The sequence below is a fragment of the Cinclus cinclus genome, chromosome 1 (assembly GCF_963662255.1).
Source record: "Cinclus cinclus chromosome 1, bCinCin1.1, whole genome shotgun sequence".
In the NCBI taxonomy this organism is placed as follows: domain Eukaryota; kingdom Metazoa; phylum Chordata; class Aves; order Passeriformes; family Cinclidae; genus Cinclus; species Cinclus cinclus.
Window position 1 is genome coordinate 130,171,679 of NC_085046.1, and position 21,741 is coordinate 130,193,419.

The 21,741-nt window shown below is 37.6% G+C and overlaps 1 protein-coding gene across 2 annotated transcripts in view; it reads right to left on the minus strand.

The window, feature by feature from the left end:
• Window positions 1-221: 221 nt before the first annotated feature.
• The window catches only part of STK3 (serine/threonine kinase 3), a 126,570-nt gene continuing 105,050 nt past the window's right edge, over window positions 222-21,741 (minus strand). For both annotated transcript variants that reach the window (XM_062490492.1, XM_062490483.1), the window contains one exon: window positions 222-615. In XM_062490492.1, coding sequence (XP_062346476.1) covers window positions 457-615 — 159 coding nt within the window. In that variant the 3' untranslated portion in view covers window positions 222-456. The remainder of the gene's footprint in view (window positions 616-21,741) is intronic.

Sequence of the window (21,741 nt, forward strand, 5' to 3'; positions counted from 1 at the left end):
ACAGTATTACCCTAATACTTCCCAACAGATAACAGGCATAAAATAAATAGGATAACCAAAGATTACATAATAAATATGCTACTAAGTGGGAGAAAAATACATTGAAAAATATAAGGCTCGGTAGTGTTGCACAATCAAGAAATCATTCCAGGTGCTCCAAAATACAATTTCCAATGTACAACACCAAGTTACCACTACACACCTGAAAAAGATCGGGAAGTAAAAGATTAAACTTCTATTACATTAAACATTTGAAAATGCAAACAAGTGATAAAGTGTTTTGCTGCCTTTGCAGAACACCATATGAATGTTCTTGACTGCTGCAATTGTCACTGCTTGTGAAGGAAAATTTAACAAACTGACTTCTGAAAACTCTCATAATCTAATTCCTTCTGACTTAAAAAGTTAGCAGTATCCACACTGACTCCTCGTATTATGTCTGAAAGTAAAACAAACTCAGAAATTTTGCTGTCGCCGTTTCTTTGCGTCCATTGCATCTAGGATGGGTTGCCTCTTTGCAGTGTACCTCTGACGAAGCTCCTCAATTTCTCGTTCCATCATAGGGTCCAAAGCCTTTAATCTCATCTGTAATTCTTCTAAACTCAGATTCTTCAACTGCAAAATAACCAAACAAAAAACAATCCCACAAAAAATATTAGAAACTGTTTTCAACAAAAATGAAATTCACTGCCTTTCTAAAGCCTTTAATGAGGCTGTAGGGTTTTTACACACTTATAGTGTATGTACACACACACACACAGATATATATAAAACTGTTGATATAGCCAAAAGCCTTAGTGCACTCCACAACATATAACAGCATATGAAAGCAAACACATGTAGTACATTTAATTAAAAAAAACCCAACCAAACCAACAAACCTTTGCAAACCTTGCAAATAAATACAGGGCTGGAGTTTAAATCATTAGGCTGATAAAAACATGCCACATAATACAAATACATATACTCATGTACATAAATTATATTGCATAATCAAATACTTCTTATTGAACTTCCTATAGAAGCCTGAGAAATAGACAGCTGCTGTAAGAGATGCTTTGGGTTTTAGTAATACCCTTGACAGATATTTAGGGGTACTTTCTGATAAGAATGACAAGGCACCTGTCTTCCTCAACAGTCTGCTCTCAGAACTACTCAAAACAAAATTGCTAACAGTGTTTTAAGTAATACATGACATAATTTCCTGAATTCATGGGGATTACCTCTGACCAAGTTCTTTTCTCTCCAAAAATATTTTCTCAGAATATTTAACAGTTCATTCCATTTCACTCATTAAAAGTGTATTACTGATAATACAACACACAAATGATTTCACTGCCTTGCTGGCTGCTGCCAACAAAGGTTGGAATCTTGTCAGATCCTGGGGTATGTTGAGCATTACTGCTCCACCTGCTATTGCAGGGAATGATCTGCATTTGAAATGTGTTCTGCATCTGGCCTATGTGGTTTTCTCCCGATGTAGTTTACGCCTTTCTGCATTTCTCTCTTGTCAGAATTGCCAATGTACCATTATTCTTCACCAATGTGAAAAACAGTCAACAAATTTCAAATAGCATATATAATTTCCTCTTAGGAAACGGATAATCTTTATTTTGTTTGCAAATACTCTGACATTGCAAACAAGCACACTTCCTACATGGGTAAAAAAATATACTTTTCTGAATCAACTACTAATGAGTCAATACTTCATTCATGAATCTAGGGCAGGCTTCCATCAACACAATCCGACCTGTTTTCCCTGAGGAATTAACTGCTACTTTTGATCTTTATTTTTGTCTGAAATTGAGGCATATAAATTAGCAACACACACTGCTACATACAGTCCAAACCCCAGCATTATGACTTCTACTAAAGATCACACTGCACACAGTAAACAAATAATTTAAAGTCATAATAAAGAGAGAGGGCCTATCAGCAATGCATAACAGAGCATATGGAAAAGATGCACATTTTCATGCATAAACATTTTAACCATAAGATTCCTAATGAAGAAGATAATTACACCCCAGATGTCAATATATCTTTGAGGACCAACTGTCTCAAAACCTCTATGAGACTTCAGATGTGCTCAGCCATGTTGGTCTTACAGAATGACAGAATATGCCAAGTTGGAAGGGACCCACAATGATCATCAACGTCCAGCTCCTGGCCCTGCACAGTACAGCCCCAAGAGTCACATCATGTGCCTGGGAACATTGTTCAAATGGTTCTTGAACTCTTTCAGGCTTGGTGCTGTGATCACTTCCCTGGGAGCCTGTTCCAGTTCCCAGCCACTCTCTGGGTGAAGAACCCTTTTGAAATATCCAACCTAAACTTCCCCTGATACAACTTCAGGCCACTCCCTCAGGTCCTGGCACTGGGCACAACAGAGATCAGTGCTTGCTCCTCCTCTTCTCCTCACGAGGAAATTGTAGATGGCAATGTGGTCTCCCCTCAGTGTCCTCCAGGCTGAACAGACCAAGTGACCTCAGGTGTTCTTCACATGGCTTCCCCTCCAGACCCTTCACCATCCTTGCTGCCCTCCTTGTGACACTTTGTTTGCCCTTCCTTGCTCTCTCCTAAAGACTGTTCTCCTTATGAAGGAAAGAGCTGCTTCCCAAGGCATCAAATATCATCCATTTTACTGCACTCCTTTTATTTGACATACAGAAAAAAGGATGGGAGAAAGAAATTCCTCAGTCACCAAGACTTTTGCAGAAAACGACCTTTTTATTTTCAGAAAAAGAAAATATTAAAAGCCTGCACTATTCTATTTAATTTTTAGCCCATTGGTATATGTAACTGGCACATGACACACTTTTCAGTGAAGATATTCTCTTAGAGGAGTTAAGTGTCAGAACTTCTAAGTATAATGGGAAGAAATGACAGTGCCAACTCCGCTGTTCAACTGATCCCAGCAGAGTACAGACGAGAGGAGCAATAAACCCACGTGTGACAGGAATAATGTATTTAGCACGTGTGACAGGAATAATGCATTTGGGGCTCCACACACCAGTAAATGCCTAAGGTAGACACTGAATAATTTGTGTGTCTGTGTTTTGTGACACCTGCCCATCATGAAGTCCCTACCCACTCTTGGCCAGACTGGACAACCACTTATTCTCACTCAGTCACCACTACAGACATCAGGCTTAAACTGAACAGAATAGACTCCAGCTGACGTAATCACATAATTATTCTGCTCTGAAAAACATTTTTTTCATAAATTAGCAGAGAAGAATGTGGTGGGTGAGTTTTTATTTAAATTTCAATCAAGAAACAGAGCCAGCAAAGAGAAATAACTAAAGATCACAGACAGCTGGGATGAATATTAAACTATAAAGAAAATGAATTTTTTAAGCCAGAGACCAAGAATCTTCCAAGAATCTGAGCATTATCTCAGACATGTCACCCAGGAGATCCAGAGAGCCACAGCAGTCACCTATATTGACAGCTGATACTCAGGACATTCAAAGGAAGGAAGTGGCAGAAAACAGAAGAGTTAGGGAGATCTCACCTATCTGACATCAGATGAGAAAACCACTTAATCAGCCACAGCTGAATCTGGGAAATGTGTGTGTGTGTGTGTATGTGTGTGTGTGCGCACGTATATGTCTTCTTGGCAAATTTAAAAATGTATTTCTTTGACTTTTGGCTGTGCTATAGGTATTACCTCACAAACCCTAAAAGCCTCCAATAATCCAAACATTGAATGCAACAGCAAATATATTAAATAAGAGGTGTAGAAATAACTCAAGATATTTCATTACTCCTATGTAATTTATTGCCCTGCATGAATAAATATTTTGGTTCAAATTCTTAAAGCAATAGAGGTCAGCATTCATTTACTTCCACTTGCAAATGGTTTGCAATATAAACTGCCATAAATAATTCACCAAGTAGCTTGTAGCAGTAACTACTGGGGCTACTGGAATTAATGGAAAGGGAGAGGGGAACATTCAGTAGCATAAGCTATAGGAATTCAGAAAGGCTTTAAATTATATTTCAGTAGCTTTTAAAAAGCTGTTAACGGTAACAATTAAATTATTACAATTGTAATCAGGATAGCATTTGTGTGACAGTAATAGATAATTCAATTTCTGCCTCTCCATATAATGACTGAATCACGTCCTTTCAGAGATCAAACACACACAACCACACAACAGTAATTAGTGCCAGGATGGGCCACTTCCAAGACAGAGGTCTTAATGGAGTTTCTGGTTGCACTGTTTGCCTTCACTGGGACCCTTTATTTCACCAGGTAATCATATGGATTTGGGAAAGCAATAGTCCAAACTCCAACTTATAATGACACACACAGAGTGAGCATGCATGCCCAGTTTTCCAGAAGAAAGATTAAGTGTACAAAGATAAAACTTTCCTCCTTAAAGATGCATTTGTTAACCCAATCATTAAAGAGAGCTATAATGTATAAGGGAAGCAAATAAAACAAAAAGTCAAACCACTGCCAGAGCCAGATGACATTAAATAATTTCTATTCAAAGCTGATGTATTCTCAAGACACAGTCCCACGCAAAGAAGGCTCATTTAAAATTCTCTGCTTTGCTAAAGCAAGGGAAATCAAGCCTATGAGGAGACCAGACAACAGACATCCTCATGGAACAAGCTCCCAGTGCTGCAAGCTGAGTGCTGAGCTGCTGCAAGCAGCTCCTGCTTCTACCTTCTCTCCCTGATCCAGGGGGAAATGCTGGTGGAAGGCAACCTTTCAGAAAATAATTCCATCAATCCAAGTTTCCAGTGGCAGAAGTATCTTTCAGCAGCACCAACCTAAGATGGTACAAATAGAATAAAACCATAACTAACCTTGTAGCTGAACTACAATTTTCAGTTATAATCACTGGAAAAGGCAACTCAGCCACACACTTGGGAGACCAGTTAAGTCTGGAAACTTGGTAAGCTTTATCTCAAACTTTTAGGAAATGTGACACCAATCATTTAACTCCTCGCTTATTTTTCAACTTATTTGTAATAGGTTAGAGGCTCTTCCAGGAAAGGCCACATGTAGATGCTAAAAAGGAGCAGAACAGATAAGGAATTGCTAGCAATCTTTTTTTAATGTGACTGTCCTCATTACATTGGGATACAGTAAAAATCCAAAAGTTGAGGCAGCTCCAGGCATGAAGTGTTCCAGCTGCCATCAGAGCACAGGTCAGAGCTACAAGCACTCCACAGACAGGCGCGCTGCCCTTGTGTGAAGGTGGTGGGAGCCACTGCTAATCAGTCCAGGGGTTTGAAATAATCCAGCGTGATCGTGCAAGGTTTGTTGAATATAGTGCAAAATAGTATGCCATCAGAGGAGTTTTTCCTATTGTAGTAGGTTGACCCTGTCTGGGTGCCAGGCACCCACCAATGCTGCTCTATCACTCCTGCAACTGGACAGGAGAGAGAAAATATAACAAAGATTCACAAGCTGAGATAAGGTCTGGGAGAGATCACTCACCAAATTCTATCATGGGCCAAACAGAACTGAACTGGGGATACTAATTAAATTTACTTATAACAAAATCAGAGCAGATAATGAGAATGAATTTTAAGAACACCTTCCCTGCACCCCTCCCTCCTTCCTAGCTACACGTCCTTCCCCCACCGGCAGAGGGAGACAGGGAATGGAGGCTTTGATCAGTTTATCATATGTTGTTTCTGCTGCTGCTCAGGGAGAGAGTTGTCCTTTCACTGCTCCAGTGTGAGGTCCCTCCCATGGGAAACAGTCCTTCATCAACTTCCCCAGTGTGAGTCCATCCCATGGGCATCAGTCTGCACAAACTGCTGCAATGTGGGTCACTCTTCCACGAGGTGTAGGCTGCTCCAGCATGGGTCACACACAGGATCACAAGTCCTACCTGGAAACCTGCTCCAGCATGGGCTCCTCTCTCCACAGGTCTGCAAGTTGCCACCAGGAGGATCCAGCAAGAGCCTCCCACAGATTCACAGACCTCTTTCCAGCATTCACCTGCTCCAGTGTGGGTCTTCTCCATGAGCCGCAGGTGGATTTCTGCATTCCCCTTTACCTCCATGAACTGTAGGGGCACAGCCGCCTCACCAGAGGAGGAACCAGCCTGGAGCTGGAACCTCCTCCCTCACTTCTCCCCTGACTTTGGTGTCTGCAGAGTTGTTGCTCCCACACAGTCTCACTCTGCTCTTCTCTAGCCCAATTACCACAGGCAATACCTTCTTTTTCCTTCTTAAATGGTGTTACCACCATTCCTGACTGGCTTGGCCTTGGCCAGTGGCAAGTCCAGAGCTGGCTGGCACTGGCTCTGCTGGCACTTCCTCTTCTGGAGGATGCTTCTGGCAGCTTCTCAAGAAACCACCCCACTATCAAAACCTGGCCACACAAACCCAATACACCTATGCAAAAAACATTCTTACTCTGGTCATTACTGGTTTCAGATGATGGAGTTTTTTTATGTGTCTTCAAACAGTGACACACTCTTCCCTCACATACTGATGCACTCACCTCTCAGAACCAAGTTTCTACAAGGGAAGTGCAACAAGCTTTACTTTTTCTGTCTTTTGGTTTAACTTCTTGTAACCCTTATGGACCAGGTTCACTTGGATCACTATTTTCAGCAAACCAAAGAATAATTACTTGCAGTTAATACTGCCTGCAGGAGGACCCACACTGTATCTTACATATTTTGCTTACAATCCTCATCAAACCATACTGATGAAAATTCCAGCCAAAAGGGGCACTTGGAAAATAGGTGTGCATTCCTGTCTACAGACCTGAGTTCTGAGCAATAAGCTCAGAAGGAAGCAGTTACAGTACAATCAAAAATGGACACTAAGAAGTCATGAAGTCAAGGAGTACAATGCAAATCCTGACTACTGGATTCCACATGTGTCCAGCACAGGAGCCAGAAGGAGGGACATATATTTGGTGGTGCTTGCAGTCCATGGATTTAGGTGAGGGAGTCTGGAACTCAATAGCCACACTTGCCCAGCTCATATTTCTAGCCATCCAAACTTTTTAAGGGGCAAAAGCCAAAGCTGTGGTGGATGTAGAACACTATAATCCTAATCCATTCTGGACAGCAAGAGAGGAAAATAAAACCTCTATGCCAATTATGTTTTCAATATGATAAAAGTAGATGCCATTATTAATTCCATAATGCATGAGTTGCCATTGCAAACCTCCAGTCTATCAAAGTAAAATGTGAAATACTGCTATTAAGCTGGTGCAACGAAAACAAGCAAATGTATTTTCAGGGTTTAAATTGTTAAGAAAATAGATATTCAATCAAAAAGTAATATGTAATAAGTTTGTCATGTTTACTTGAAAAAACAAATTCTTCCTAGGAACTGCTAAAATGAATCTTACATGCAACGTGTCTATTAGGGGCCTTTGATTAAAAAAATATGGAGTGTTAATACTATATTCTGAGTCATCTATTTTCCCATCTGCTAGCAATTCTTACAGTATGAATTACCAAGAGAATGGCTAACAACAATTATTGCATCAATGGCAAATGAAACAGGGGGTTGCCCATAGCACCTTCTAAGACTTAACCAGTGTGTATCTTGGATTGTCTTGTGTGTTAGTGGTCTCAGATAACAGAAACTTTTCTCTCCAGCTGCTTACTTCCCTCTATTGAGTAGAGCTTTCTGTAGTGGAATGAGCTCCACTGATGGCTTCAAACACCTTTTTTTAAATGGTATAAAAACTTAGACTTGAGTCAGAATCCAAAAGGTACAAGGCGGGCCTTTCTGCCCAATTTACAATGAATTCACATCCAAAATCTGTGAATCTCATTAATGAAAAAGTTGTCACACACTTGTGTGCAAGGAAATACTCCCCAGCTCCTGCTGTCTGTTAAGCTGCTCCCATGCAGCAACAGGAGGAGAACTGCTTTATGTTTGCTTACACAGCAAATCCTGCTGACCCTGCCTAAGCAGTGCCAGGTGAGGATGGGCTGTCTCAGGCACCCACTGGCCACAGCAGAGCTCTGACTTGCTGCCATCCCCACCCCTGCTGTCACTACAGTGAGCAAATCAGTCACAAGAAAAACTTGGATGGGGAATGGAGTGAGGGTATTTATTTCAGGGTGTCCTAAGAGCAAGAATGTTTGTTGCAATGCACAAAGTTATACAAATACAAAAAGGACCTTGTTTACTGTAACAATTTATAGGAGAGAAGGACTGACAAGTCTGGAAGCCCAAGTTCATTCCACAGGACTGCAATGACCTAAAACACCTTGGGGGGCAAAATAAGCATATAAGAAAAAATTAAAGACGGACAAATTAATGTATTTTTAAAACATTTTTCTAGGGATAATAATTGTACATAACTTCTCCATGACTAATCCTTATTTTCAATAGTAGAATTCTCTCTGCTCTAATACTAAAGCTGAATGTAATTTTAGCAACCCAAAGCTAAATCTTACTCAGTACCACCAATACTTTTCAGCTCTAGGAGACTTTTCTCAGCCTCATACAAAGTGACATTTCAATAGAAATCACCACTAGGAACAAAAATACTTTTCTGTAGCATTAATTCATACTATCATTCGCATGTTTTTTTAAATAGTGCCCAGGGCTCTCCTTTAAGCACATTAAACACTGCCAGCACTAAAATTCAAAACTAATGAGCTGAGTCATTAACCTTCATTAAATTACCCTTAAAATTAGGTTCCTAAAATAAGATGTTTTCAGGAGAAGGGAAGTGTCTTTTTATTTTCCTTTTAATTTCTAAGTCATCAGGAGGCAGCTAAAATCTAAATATTCCTGCAATTAAAAAGGCTAAAAACTTCAGGGGAAAAAAATCTAGTAGTCAAAAACTTTAATGAACAATCCTGATTACTGGAACTGAAATCTAAGGAAAAGTACAGCTTATCATGAACAGCAATGTAAAATCAGCAATAAAGTCAACTTTTGCCTGTTGCAATTTTAGCCAGTTCCTGACAACAGTAAGGCAGTATGTATTGATGCTTTATCATATCCTAAGCATTTCAAATCTAGTTTGCATTGGTTTTGCCTACTATAGCATCTAGTGTTCTTGTAGCTATTAGGCATATAGTTTTCACTAAAACAAATAAAGCTCCATGAAAGAGCCTGAACATGGGGAAATAAACTGAAGCAACGTATCTCAAAAACTCTGCAGCTTGTAAACTTCCATTAGTAACTACCTTTGAGATCAAATCCTTAGTATGTCATAGAAAAGTGTAGAAAACAAATTTAAATATAAAAAAGGAAAAAAAAACCTATCATTTTCTCTTTCTTATATCATTTACACAGTGTACATTGTTATACCACATGCCAGGGTCTACTGGAGCATGACACTTTAATTTGTTATCACCCTCTCCTTAGAATTTCATCATCCATCATAGACATTTAAAAAATTACTTTTAGAGTATCACAGGCAAAAATTCAGCTTGAAATTCCTTACAGAAAATCTTGGTGGCTTTTTATATCCTGGGATTTTTCTGTACAAGGAATCTCAAGCTTAATTGTACAGTTTGTCTTGAAGAATACTATAAATGTTTACAGAAGCTCCCAACAGAGTAAATAAACTAAAGATTAGGAAAAACACTCCATCTGGATACTCACTGTGCTGTTTAAACTTCATTGCAAATATATCCACACAGTGTTGATGACAAAGTAACTACTAAACCTGATCTAAAAATATGCAGGATTTTCCCCCAGCTCCTCCTGCTTTTGGGGAAAAAAAAAAGCATAGGAAGAAAAAACAAACAAAATAACTCCCAAAACACCCTACCAAGCAAAGATATAAAAGTTCAAAAGGAAAAGGAATTATTTAGCTAAAGCAGTTAGTTTAGCAAGTAAGTAGCATCAAAATGGTCAGTATTTTATCTTTATTAATCTACAGATCTCCACAGCAAGTGCTTCTGAATTATCCTTCATACTGAGCTCAGCTGCCAGCAGGTATCTTACAGTGTCCTTGAATTCACAGCATCACATTTCAGCTACTGCAGCTGTCATTCAGTACATAAACCCAAATGTTACCCCCATATCCAAAAGTTTTTGAAAGTTAAGTCGCTGCCTCTCTGACATCTGATTCTTCCATGAAAAGAGCATTTTAAAAATATTAAGAAATAATAGTATTTTATTTTTGCAAAATTCTACTAATCTATATATAAATAAATGCCAGCTGTATGAAGAACAAAGATATAGGCTATTAGGGATGAGAAACATTTAAAAAACCCCATTTGGTTAAGACACCAAAACATTGTAAAGATAAATTTAAAAATGAAAGATGCTCCTAGTTTTGCTAAAGTATTTTGTAAATGCCAAAATACAGTGAAAAGTAAAGACATAAGAACTTGAAGTGGAAGCCCTGAGGTTAAAAAAGCTGTATTAAAATCTAAATATTCACTGAATACATAATTATATATTTTAAAACTGTTTTTCTGTAATAGTCCATTTAAGATTATTTTTAAAATAGAAAGAAAAATGGAAGCTCATTTAAATTGGACACACAAACCATGCATAGCAATAACCCTCAGACTGAGAAAAGCATTTAACCTAAAGAGCAATGCAAGAGGCTAAAAGAATTTTAAACATCAAATCTTAGTGTCCTACTGAGGGATAATACAAGTAAATGCCAATCTTCTGAGAAGCATAAAAGGTTGATACTCAAAACTAAACCAACAAAACTAAATATTCCTAACAAGAAAAGTCTGTTAAAAGAGACATTCAACCCCCAAACCCAAAACACACATGCAAATTTGTATCCTATGTGTTGGGAAACCTTGAGTCTAGTTATATTCTTTATAAGGAAGAAAATTCAGTTTAGCTTAAAACAGCCAATTCAGAAAGGACCTAGGAAAATAGCATATTATCTTTAATAAATGGAAAAATGATATACATACTGTTTGCTGGCGTTTATTTTATGCAGAAAGCTTTCTGAAAGTCACGTACAGGAGACGAAGGGTTTCAATCACTACTGATGTAAGACGGACAGAAAAAACCCTATAGTCCAAAAACTCAGAGCAATTTATGAGCAACAAATGCAAGGTTTATTAATCACTGGGAGAACGAAGAAAATACAGCTAAGGCAGCAAAACAACTCCCAAGAAAACTGAGACATCAGTTGAAAGGGGCCTGCAAAACATCAGAAATTGTGGAATCTGAACTTGCAGCAGCAATTCAAATAAAGACTGGGCTAAGCAGAAAGATTTAATTGAGCTGTTAATTATAGCAGGGAGGACAACCCTGCCTCAGGAAGCCCTGCAGGTTACCCCCTTGGGAGAGGGATTTTGGGAGGATGACAGCCAAGCAAACCTGAGCTTGCTCAAGCACCAACACACAGCCCATGAATGCTACACACAAGGACTGACTGCAGCGAACTACGTGAGGAGAATCAATCCCCCAGCCTGTAGCCATCTTTGACAGACAGCACCAAGTTTTCCTTTTTGTACAACTTTAAAGATCAAAGAGAAGCACTGTTGGCTTTTAAAGAATGCGTCTCGGTCCACAGTTCCTCAAAATTTCTTTATTCCTTCCTCAAACATTTTCCAGGAATCCTTTTTCCCCTGCCAGAACTGCTTGACTACTAGTTTGATGTGGTTCACAGTTTTCCTAGAATATCTGGGTGTCCAATAGCAGCATCCTGGACCATGGCATCCCTAGAAGTGGAAGGGTACTGTAATACTCCTGCATGGCATTCAGCAACTCACTAGCCACAGGGGCTAGAGATTTCATTTGCTGATGAAAGTTTTAACGCTATGAAAACTGACAAAAATTGTTTAGGAAACTCTTGTATTGTGCTCAAGAATTGAGCATATTTTTAAAAAATCTCTACACCAAAACAATAGTTTATTAACTGTTCCTAATGCTGCCTTCTCTTGAAGTCCTATCTATAAACCATACCCATCAGGCACTACAGAGTTTCAGCTATGAATTTAGCTTTTCTTTTGTCAAAATGCACCAGCCCTGCATTTGGAAAACACATCATAAATAAACACTATCAAATAATATTCAATGAACCTGATGAAATCTACTGTATGATGGGCTAAATTTAGTGGACATCTCATGGTTTGCTTTTAATCCAGACTAAATTAAATCCAAAATAACTGAACAAATACAGAAAGTGATAATCTACAAATAACACCACTCAGCTAGCAGCTTTTAAACAATATAGTTATCTCTTCTTTTATAAACATGCAGTAGACCACTCCACTGCAAATATGTTAAAAAAATAGCCTGAAAATACAGAACAAGATAATAAATCTGTCATGTCAAAATACATTAATCATGAGTTCCACAAACCAACATACAACTAAGAGCAACACTAAATTAAAAAGAATAACCACTCATCTTAATAAACAAGAACTTAATATACTAGACACTGAACAGTACACTCAACCACAATCTAAATCTAGACTCTAAACTACAATCCACCTTGTGAGAAGCATGATGCTCACTCTATATGAGTTTATAAACTACACTTACTCATTAAGATACAATGATTCAGTGGCATATTCATTTACTGAGTCCAGAACTGCCAAAATCATGTGCCAAATAAATATTTTAGTATCAAAAATTTTGTCTGTGACTCAAACATTAGTACAATCAAGCCAACTATTAGCACAGTTCTTTCTTACCTTCATAGAATTATCACCTAGGAACACCCCTAGTATTTATCTATTTGCTTTCTCACAGAGAACAGAGCAACAATAGCTTATTTAATTAAGTTTTTCAGATCATAATCTGCAGATACAGTTTTGACTCACTACTCAATGGTAACAGGTACTGTACAAGCTTCTGTGCCAACATTGTTCATGAATCCCCATTCAAATTTAGAGTGCTCACTATTCCCCTTCTGTACCTCTGGAGTAAATAACATCAATGACATAGCACAAACTCAGGAATGGTATGAAATCTGCAAACCCTCATGATGTGAACCAGATCTCAGTAGAATCTGGCCTCTCTGCTGGTTTTCCAGTCCATCTCTGGAACGATTATCTAGGGTTCAGTTAAGGACTCAGTTTTCTAGGCTTAAAAATCCATAAAGAAAAAGAAAATAACTATAAAATCTTACACATTGCATAGTATATCAACAATGAAAAGGTCACACACACTGCTCTTGAGCACTGGTAATGTTCAAGTGCAGAACATTGGTAATCTTCTAGTGTCTGTAGCTTCTAGTCTAGATCCCTCTCAAGAAAAACTGTTGGGATCCAGGTTTTAGAATTGATTCTGTGTTTACAGTTTGGAAACTGAAGTAGAACCAAAGGCATCAGGGCAGGAAATGTGAACTCCCACCCAGCACATCCCCAGACCACATAAAAAGCATAAGAAAAATGCAAGCTAGACAAATGCATTCCTCCAATGCAAGGTGCCAGTACTCAAACAAAATCCATGCTCAATGCAGACAGCTGTTATACAGTTCACAGGCTCAGTTTTAAATAAAATTATGATTAAAACCCCCCAAAAATGTATTTCAGTTTGGATTGCTTTGTAAAAGCAGTTCAGTAGCTTCGACCATCTTCATAGCAGTGCCTTTCCAAAGTAAAGATGAAAATAAAAACAGTGAGGTTATTAAATGCCCTCACAATTTATTAAGAGTACATCACTGGGGTTTCTGTTTACAGAACATCTATTCCTCAGTTTGAATAGTATCCTGCATTCAGAGATACAACACTGAAGAGAGACAAAGTTCAAATTTATAGGACTGGTCATTAATTCAATATCATTGTTCAGTTCATAAGAATAAAAAGAGGGTGAACAACTCCCTTACCACCAACAGATCTGATGGATATGCATGAGTTTAAAGAGATGCAGGAAACATAGGTTTAGTGTCAACGGACTGCGTATCTGTCCTGGACTTTAAATATTAATTTAACAATGCACATGGGTTATTTCTTGATATTGTGTGTGTCTGGACATGAGCACTAGGACCCCTACTCTCAGAAAGATGTAAATACACAGCATACATTCTGGAACTGATGCAAAAGAAATTTACCTTATGTGGCAGAAGGATGCAGGAATGGGAAGGGGAGAAATCATGAGTGTATCTATAACTTCTGCATCTCATCACATGCAGAAAACAACATACCTCAGTTTAAAACCTGGCATTAACATACAGCAGCAAATCCTAAGAACCTCAAAAATGTAATTATTTAAAGAAATCCCAGTAGTAGTATCATCTCCCCTTGTCACCAAAAGAGAGAGATGTGTTTTTATTTGGAATTCAAAGGCTTTCTGTGTAGATTCTACTGGTGACAGAGAAGTCGCTTTTGGAATTAAGCCACTATCTTCTGGAAAGATGCCACAGTTTTGAATACAAACTGCCTTGTTGAACTATACCACATATTGAGTAGTGGACTCACTAACCAATTCTTTTTGCCTTGAAGAAAAAAATGCCAGCTCAGGTCTGATGGAAGAAAAACTATAATTTTTCTGCTTAATGTCTTTAGACTTGCATTCTTACAGTCTGAAATCAGAGTGCAATCCAAGTCTTGATGTCCCAACATCCTATCACCACAGAAATTATGCTAGTAATTTAAGAATGTTATAGAAATGAAGAAAGGAATGTCTTGTTGGTTTTTTTGACATCACTGAAAAGGTAAGGTTTTCTTTATAACAGTCCTAATTTCATCTCACACATACACCTATGTCCACAAAGTTGAAAATACAAATACTGTAAAAACTACGTGAATTCACAATGCTGTAAAATCAAATACATTAGAGAAATTTTTTAAAAATTATTTTGTTACAGTGAATGTCAAATTCACCAAAGGCTCAATTAAAAGACACAAAATACAAATAATGACTTCACAGTATTTTACAAGCCAAAACACAGGAGGAGGTATTTTAAAGTAGCAACATTACCATGATGCATACAAAAAACCAAAAAATTGTGAAACTGGTCCCTCAGTTAATTTTGTAAAAGAAGTAACTTTGTTTGCATTTTCATTACTGATTCTGACTTGATACTCCATTTGCAGAGGTTTTAGATTCTTGCCCATTTCAATCTCAAACCACATTCCTCTTTCTTCCATCAGTATCTCTTATTGATTTAAACACAGTCTAAGAGAAATATCTTATTCTGTTGATTTTTGACATTAATATCTCCAAATATCTTACATTCCAGGAGTTCGTATTCATGTCATTTGATGGTCTGCATTGCATAAGGAATCCTCGTAATTATTAACTAAATACCTACTAATCTGGTTGGTGATGATGTTGCTAGAATACCAGTCACGATTACCACATCCTAGCCATTAAAATAATAATAGCAAAGGAGTATTTTCAGCAATTTAACAGTTTCTCCTACTTCAACAAATGTATTCCATTTATACTTTCATAAGTAGAATCACAGTACATAATAAGTTGCCTAGAAGCAGCAACATTGCAAAACTACAAGGTAAATTAATTAATCACATTAACTTGCTTAATAATGCTGAAAATATTTCACCTCTTTCTCAGCAATATAATACAACATTTTGAAAGCAATATAATTTGAAAATTAATAGATTTGTTATTTAATGTTGCCATAACAACCATAGAAAATTGCGTAAGAAAATACCAAGCAATAAAGGATAAAATGCCATAGAAACAGATAAGAATAGAACAAGTTGTGTCAGTTCTAGCCTTAAGCAAAATTTTAGGCACAGAAAAGCTCATGGACAGAATTATGTAGAGGTGGAGAAACAGCAAAGGGCAGTTAATGTTGGAAAATGAAAAAAGTAGTTGCATGGCATAGGGCCAGCGTCCTTCAACAGAGATTACATGCAGATTAGTTGAAACCTCTAAGAAAACTAAAGCACATTAGATAAAAATGCAGCACAGATTATGATAGAAACTTATTTTACTTTTTGGGGTTTTTTTAATCTTCTGCTTATAACAATAGTGCTGCAGTATTGCATGATATAAATAGTCAAAAGCCCTCAAAACCTGAATACAGTAATAGCTAAATTGCTGCCAGTTTTACATGGTTTTCTAAAATTCCCTCCAGCAGAAGGAACTAACAATTGACTTAGGAAGTTATGAAGGAATTCAAGTGTAGGATCTATTTTCCTGTAGGTCAACGCACTATTGCACTGTATAATGAATGTAAACATGAGATGATATCATTTCATCTCTGCTCCTCACCTTTCCACCGACCTTTCAGAGAAAACATCCTGGAGCCTGCATTTTGTTTAACATGGAAGTCATACAGGCTGGATAATATGACGTTCCTACCTATGAGCAAAACATCTTTAACAGATTTATTTCTCCTAAAATAAAATTGTTATACAGATATCTCTATATCATAGCTAGAGTCAACACACAGAGCAGTCAAATGCAAAGTTTTGTATAGAGGAGAAGAAATAATACATTTACAGCTCTTTGTCTGAAGAATTAACAAAGCCAAAATCAAACCTCTCTCTAGCGAAACTCCATTTTGGATGTTATCCACAGCTTTGTATTGAGAGCACAATCAAGGAAAACAACTTTCTCATTACATCTCTCTTGTTTCAAAGAAGGACAAAAAAGCAGATGGCACAAAAATGGAGCTCAAAGATGGTATATTTAGATTTGATACAGCAAACATATGGAAACTATTATATAAGGAAGGGAATTGTTGCATAAAAAGTTCAGGTGAGACACAACTTAATGAAAGACAAGAATCTTGTGAGCAGCATAAAAAAGGATAGAGACTAAAGAAGCTTCATTCTACACCAAATCTGATCTAATGACAGGAGGTAGGAAAAAGGGCCAGTCCTGCTGTGTGAAACCCTCAGGCTTCCTTACATGACAATTTACCAATTCTGCAACTGCAGGGTGAGCTGGGAGAGAGAGGAGAACAAGGGGGTGTTGGACATTTTTTTGAGCATGACAAAATGACTCAGCTTGACTGATACACGGAAATAACAGAAATGAGCCGATGTCCCCGTCTGCCATGCCTCAATCTTTTCACAGCTCCCATCTCCTGGGTACACCACCCATCTGTCCCTGGCTCCAGGCTACTGAGGCCACCATCGACCCTACAGCATGGCAAAGACAACAGCTGACTACAGGCTTCAGGCTACAGCCCATCCTCCAGCATAGGTGTCAATCTGGATCCCCCTTCTCAAGAGGCAAATTAGTAGTAGTAGTAGTATTGAAACTTAGAGCAAATTAACTTCCTTTGACATCTCCACCTTTGCCAAATTTGGACAATATGACTCAAAAGTAATCAGTATAAACAGCACAATAATGTAAGTCTTATTTCCCCATGAAACAAATGAAAAATAATATACAGCTAGATAGCACAAAAATAATCTTTGTAAGGGGTGATCAAAAATTTGAAGCACCAGTATCATTAAATGCTAGCAGAAAGTACATAGTAAGACTAAGTATCCCATTTTGGATAAGTATAGGCTGGGGGGAGATCACAAAAATCTATGAAAGATGACGGTGCTTTTATGACAAAGTGAATAAAATGGATTTTATACAGTACAACTTCTAAATCATAGAAAGTATTTCCCCCAAAGCTCTGGAACAGGATTAGTAGTTTCCTCAAATTCAGTCTGTGTGCAAAACTGTAAACAAGTAATTTAAATGCAGAGTCAGGGACTCTGCAGGACTGGGTCAACCAACACAGCAGCTTTTCTCTTTCTGGTATTCATAGTACCTTAGAAAAAATATAGAGATGGTGTATCCTCAGCACATTTTAAGATTCACAGTATATTTGACAGCAAAATAACAATACCAATACCTATACCAAAAAAATGGTACCACATCTAAAAACCCAACCAGTGAAAATGTAATACCAGCAAGCAAAGCTTTTGTACCAGTTATTTCTTGTTGACTTAGAAAATGAAACTGTAGACTTTTTTCGTAATTCACAATATTTTTAAATGCCAAATGCCTACAGTAAATGTTACGTTACAGTCATCAGTCATTATCAGCAGGCCACACAATAAATGCTTTTGAAAACCTTTTTATAACATCATATTACAATGTAACCTATTGCAAGTTTCTTTTATTTTTATATTTCTTCCCTGTTCCAATAGAACAAGAGTCTAGTGTATTAATTTATTCTCTATAAAAATTTGATCTTCTCACACTTAGAAGAATATGAATTAGGCCTATTTATGTATGTAGATGGGGACCTAACTCAAGTGCTGAAGTTACACAACAATGAATTTCGAAGCACAGCCTAACTTACTCATTTTATTTCTAAAAAGCCCTCATACCCTTGAAGAAGAAGAAATACCATATTTGGCAAAAAAGTTTCACCTATTTGATCTTTATGTTGCTTCAGTGTTAGTACTGAAGTTCTGACTTGTTTAACTAACTGCTCGGGCAGCCCTGGTTTAATTTGGAAGCATTCAAAATCATCTCTCTCAGGAAAGCCTTCAGCAACTTGGCATCACACCTTCTCACCATTGTGCAAAAGCATTGCTTTATCAAATCCACAATAAATTTAAAAGCAGTATACAAACAGCAGAGTCCAAAACTGTTGTGATGGAACCGATGAAAATGTGACAACAATCCTAATGTTTTAAAAAATGTTTTAATTAAAATGTTTCTGTTAGGCAATTGCTATTTTGATTTTTTACAACAGATTTTGATCATCATTAAAAACAACACAACTAATTAAAATAAAAGCTTAAGTAACATTCACAGTTTCACAGAACACGAATGTTTATTAGTAAATTCTCTGTCCAGTGAATTGAAAGCCATCTGTGGACCTATGGAATATAAAAAAAACACAGGAAAAGAAATCTGCAGGTATTGCGAAGCGTGTTATCACACAGTCTACTAAAACTCTCCAAATACTGAGATTCTACAGCACTGCAAGAAAAACCTACCGTACCCCTGAAGCAATTGACATTTATTAGTGATGAGGACTACACCACCTCATCCAGCTTCACTTCATCTTATCCAACATGTAACAAAATGACCAGCCAAGACTGATTATTCCCAACCTGAACTGGAAACCAAAGGCAGCAGGGAAAGGGAGGTCTTCACTCACTGTCATCCAGCACAGTGCATGGTCCAGGACCACACAATGAGTTATCACAGTACTTATCCTGTACAGGCAGATGGCTTTTCAAAAAGCAAAGTCTGAAGTGCAGCCCAAAAGTATTTAGATTCCTTATATCACATCCTCATGACATTTGTGCTAATTTAAAGGATTCAATTAATTTCAGGTGGCTGCTTTGAAAATTTAGAAATTAGAACAATCTTAAACGGTTACTGTTAGTGACAAAGCTCTGACTGAACATGGCTCAGTTTAACCTTTAAATAGGTATACTCTAAAAGTAAGATATCACTTCTTAACATAAGCCTCCCACAGACTAAAAGTAGAAGCCCTCCTGTACTTTAAATATGAAGTGCCTAGTATGAGTACTCTAGAAGGAAGAACTAGAAAGGAAATTTTGGTACAGAACATTCAGGAGATTCTCCATTAATGATTTGTATAGGTAAGGACTTGTAAAGCACCGGTGTCAGCATGAGCCTGACATTTACTAAAACCAGTCTTAAGACATTAAAGAAACTCTTGGCATGTCTCCTGTAGATTTCCCTGAACTGATACAAAGTCCTTCTGTCTTTACAGCAAAATTCTATCTCTTGCCTGCTTTACAGACAAACATGGCTGCTATTTGGAAAAATAATAAAAATTATAATTTTTACTGCGTATTTTTGTCCTCGAAAATCAACATATGCTTTTTTTTATTTACAATTGTAGCGAACAGTCAATAGCAACCACCACAGCAAGGAGAAAAACTCAAAGAACACATCAAGCATAAAACACATTACTCATACATAAAAAACGATACTCCATGTTCATGAATGCATAGAACACAACAATTCTACTTAAATTTCACAAAAGGCTTGTTGTGGTTATGGACTGTCTGGCAATAGGTACCATGTGCTTGGTTGGATGAGTATAAGGTGAAACAAAGCATGAAGTCTGATGGCATAATCAGACAACAAAATAAAACTACTAAAAATCCCATATGGATAAGACAGGCAGCTTTCACTTAAATACCAGACACTTACTCAATTGTCAACCACCTGCATACAAAGTTCTTAGAAGCTTTAAAATACCTTCTTTCTTTCTTTCTTTTTAAGAATAAAATATTCTTCAAGCTATTTCATATTATATCAAGCACAAACATGTTTTCATTTAACTTAAAAAATGGAATGTGTCTTATTTTAATCTTTCACCTCTGCTCAGTTGAAGAGTACTGCTGATAATAGGAGACAAACCAGATCTTACTTACAGGTCTTATGATTTATGCTATATGTTTTTATCTTCTCAGGAACACTGCATTCCAGATTGATAGCTAGCTGGGGTTTTTTGGGGGGTGGTGGTAGTTCTTTTGTTGTTGTTGTTGTTTGTTTGCTTTCTTTGGGGTGTTTTTTAATGTTTTCAAAGCAGTCAATCCTGCAAAAGCAGTTGGCAGCATCACCAGACTCCCAACACAGTAGGTTGATTCATCAGGCTGATTTTTGATTCATTTTGATTTTTAACTGAAAAACTCTAGTCTTCATTCCACAACTCATGGTTTGGGAATAGGGGATTCCCATGACTCTGACAGCAGCACCCACATTTACAAAAGGGACTGCATATTCCCAGTTGCAGACGCTGCCAGTGCCCTGCTGGATGCCAGCACAGCAGGGTCTGTAAGGGATGGACACATGCAGGGTGGTCCTGAGTGTCACCTCTCCCTGCTGCAGGAGCCTGGCAGCTGCTGCACGTACAACCCACCACAGCAGCTCCTGATGTGCTGCGGGTCACACCAGCGTCACATGGCATTCCACCACCTTTGCTTGCTTTTTGGGAAGACTTGACAATTTACAGCTTAGACCACTTGCTTTATTTTCCGAATTAACTGAAGGATTATCACGTAATAAGAATGTCGTGCAATTGTTTGGCAGCAGGCTCCAAGAAATGAATACTTTTGTGGATCCAAGGTTGTCAGGACAAACTGCAAAAATAATGATCTCATTTACAGTAGAAAATAAGATTAAGGAACAAAAATACAGACAACAGAAATCAGGATTACTTATGTAGATGTAAGCATGGGGAGTGCAATTCCATGAAAAGAAATAAGGGTATCTTTAGAAAAATAAGCAGCAATCTGACATGAAAGTATTGCCAAACAAATTCCCATAGCTACAATTAAACCAGCCCAGCAACACCATGGTGCTCCTTCTTCCTCATCTGAGAATTTAACAAGCCTAAATTCTAGAAGAGATAATGGAATATAAACAGAAGATTAAGAATTATTCCCTCATGCTAAGTCATTTGTCACAGTTTCCAGGCTTGCTGAAATTCTCGTCCCACCTCTAAAGAAAAACAAATGGCAAATGGAATTGCCCAGCTATTCTGTGTAAGCATTTTGAATTTCCTCCCTCCGGAAACAAGGCATAAGCATGAAGCTCAGGAACTTGCTTCTGGTGACTGCATTTATACATGGCTGGCTTCTCTCCTAAAGCACTTCTCTTCAGTTCCTAGTCACTTTTAAACAGAGTGAAGATATTGATACTCTCACTGAAAAGCATTCAAAGTATATTGAAGTCTGAAAAAAACATGGAACAAACAATCTAGTTCTTTTAATTTTAACTGTGTAGTAATATTCAAGATGGCAAAATGTAGATATTTCTTGTTTCACCTGAATTCAGCAAGGCAATTTTACAGTATTCCAAATAACGGTAGTTATAGCATGAACCTCATTTTCTTTAAAAAAACAACCACCATAACAAAACACAACCAAACAACACAAAACAATAGGGGGGGAAAAAAAACCAACCAATCCCCCAAATAACTAAAACAAA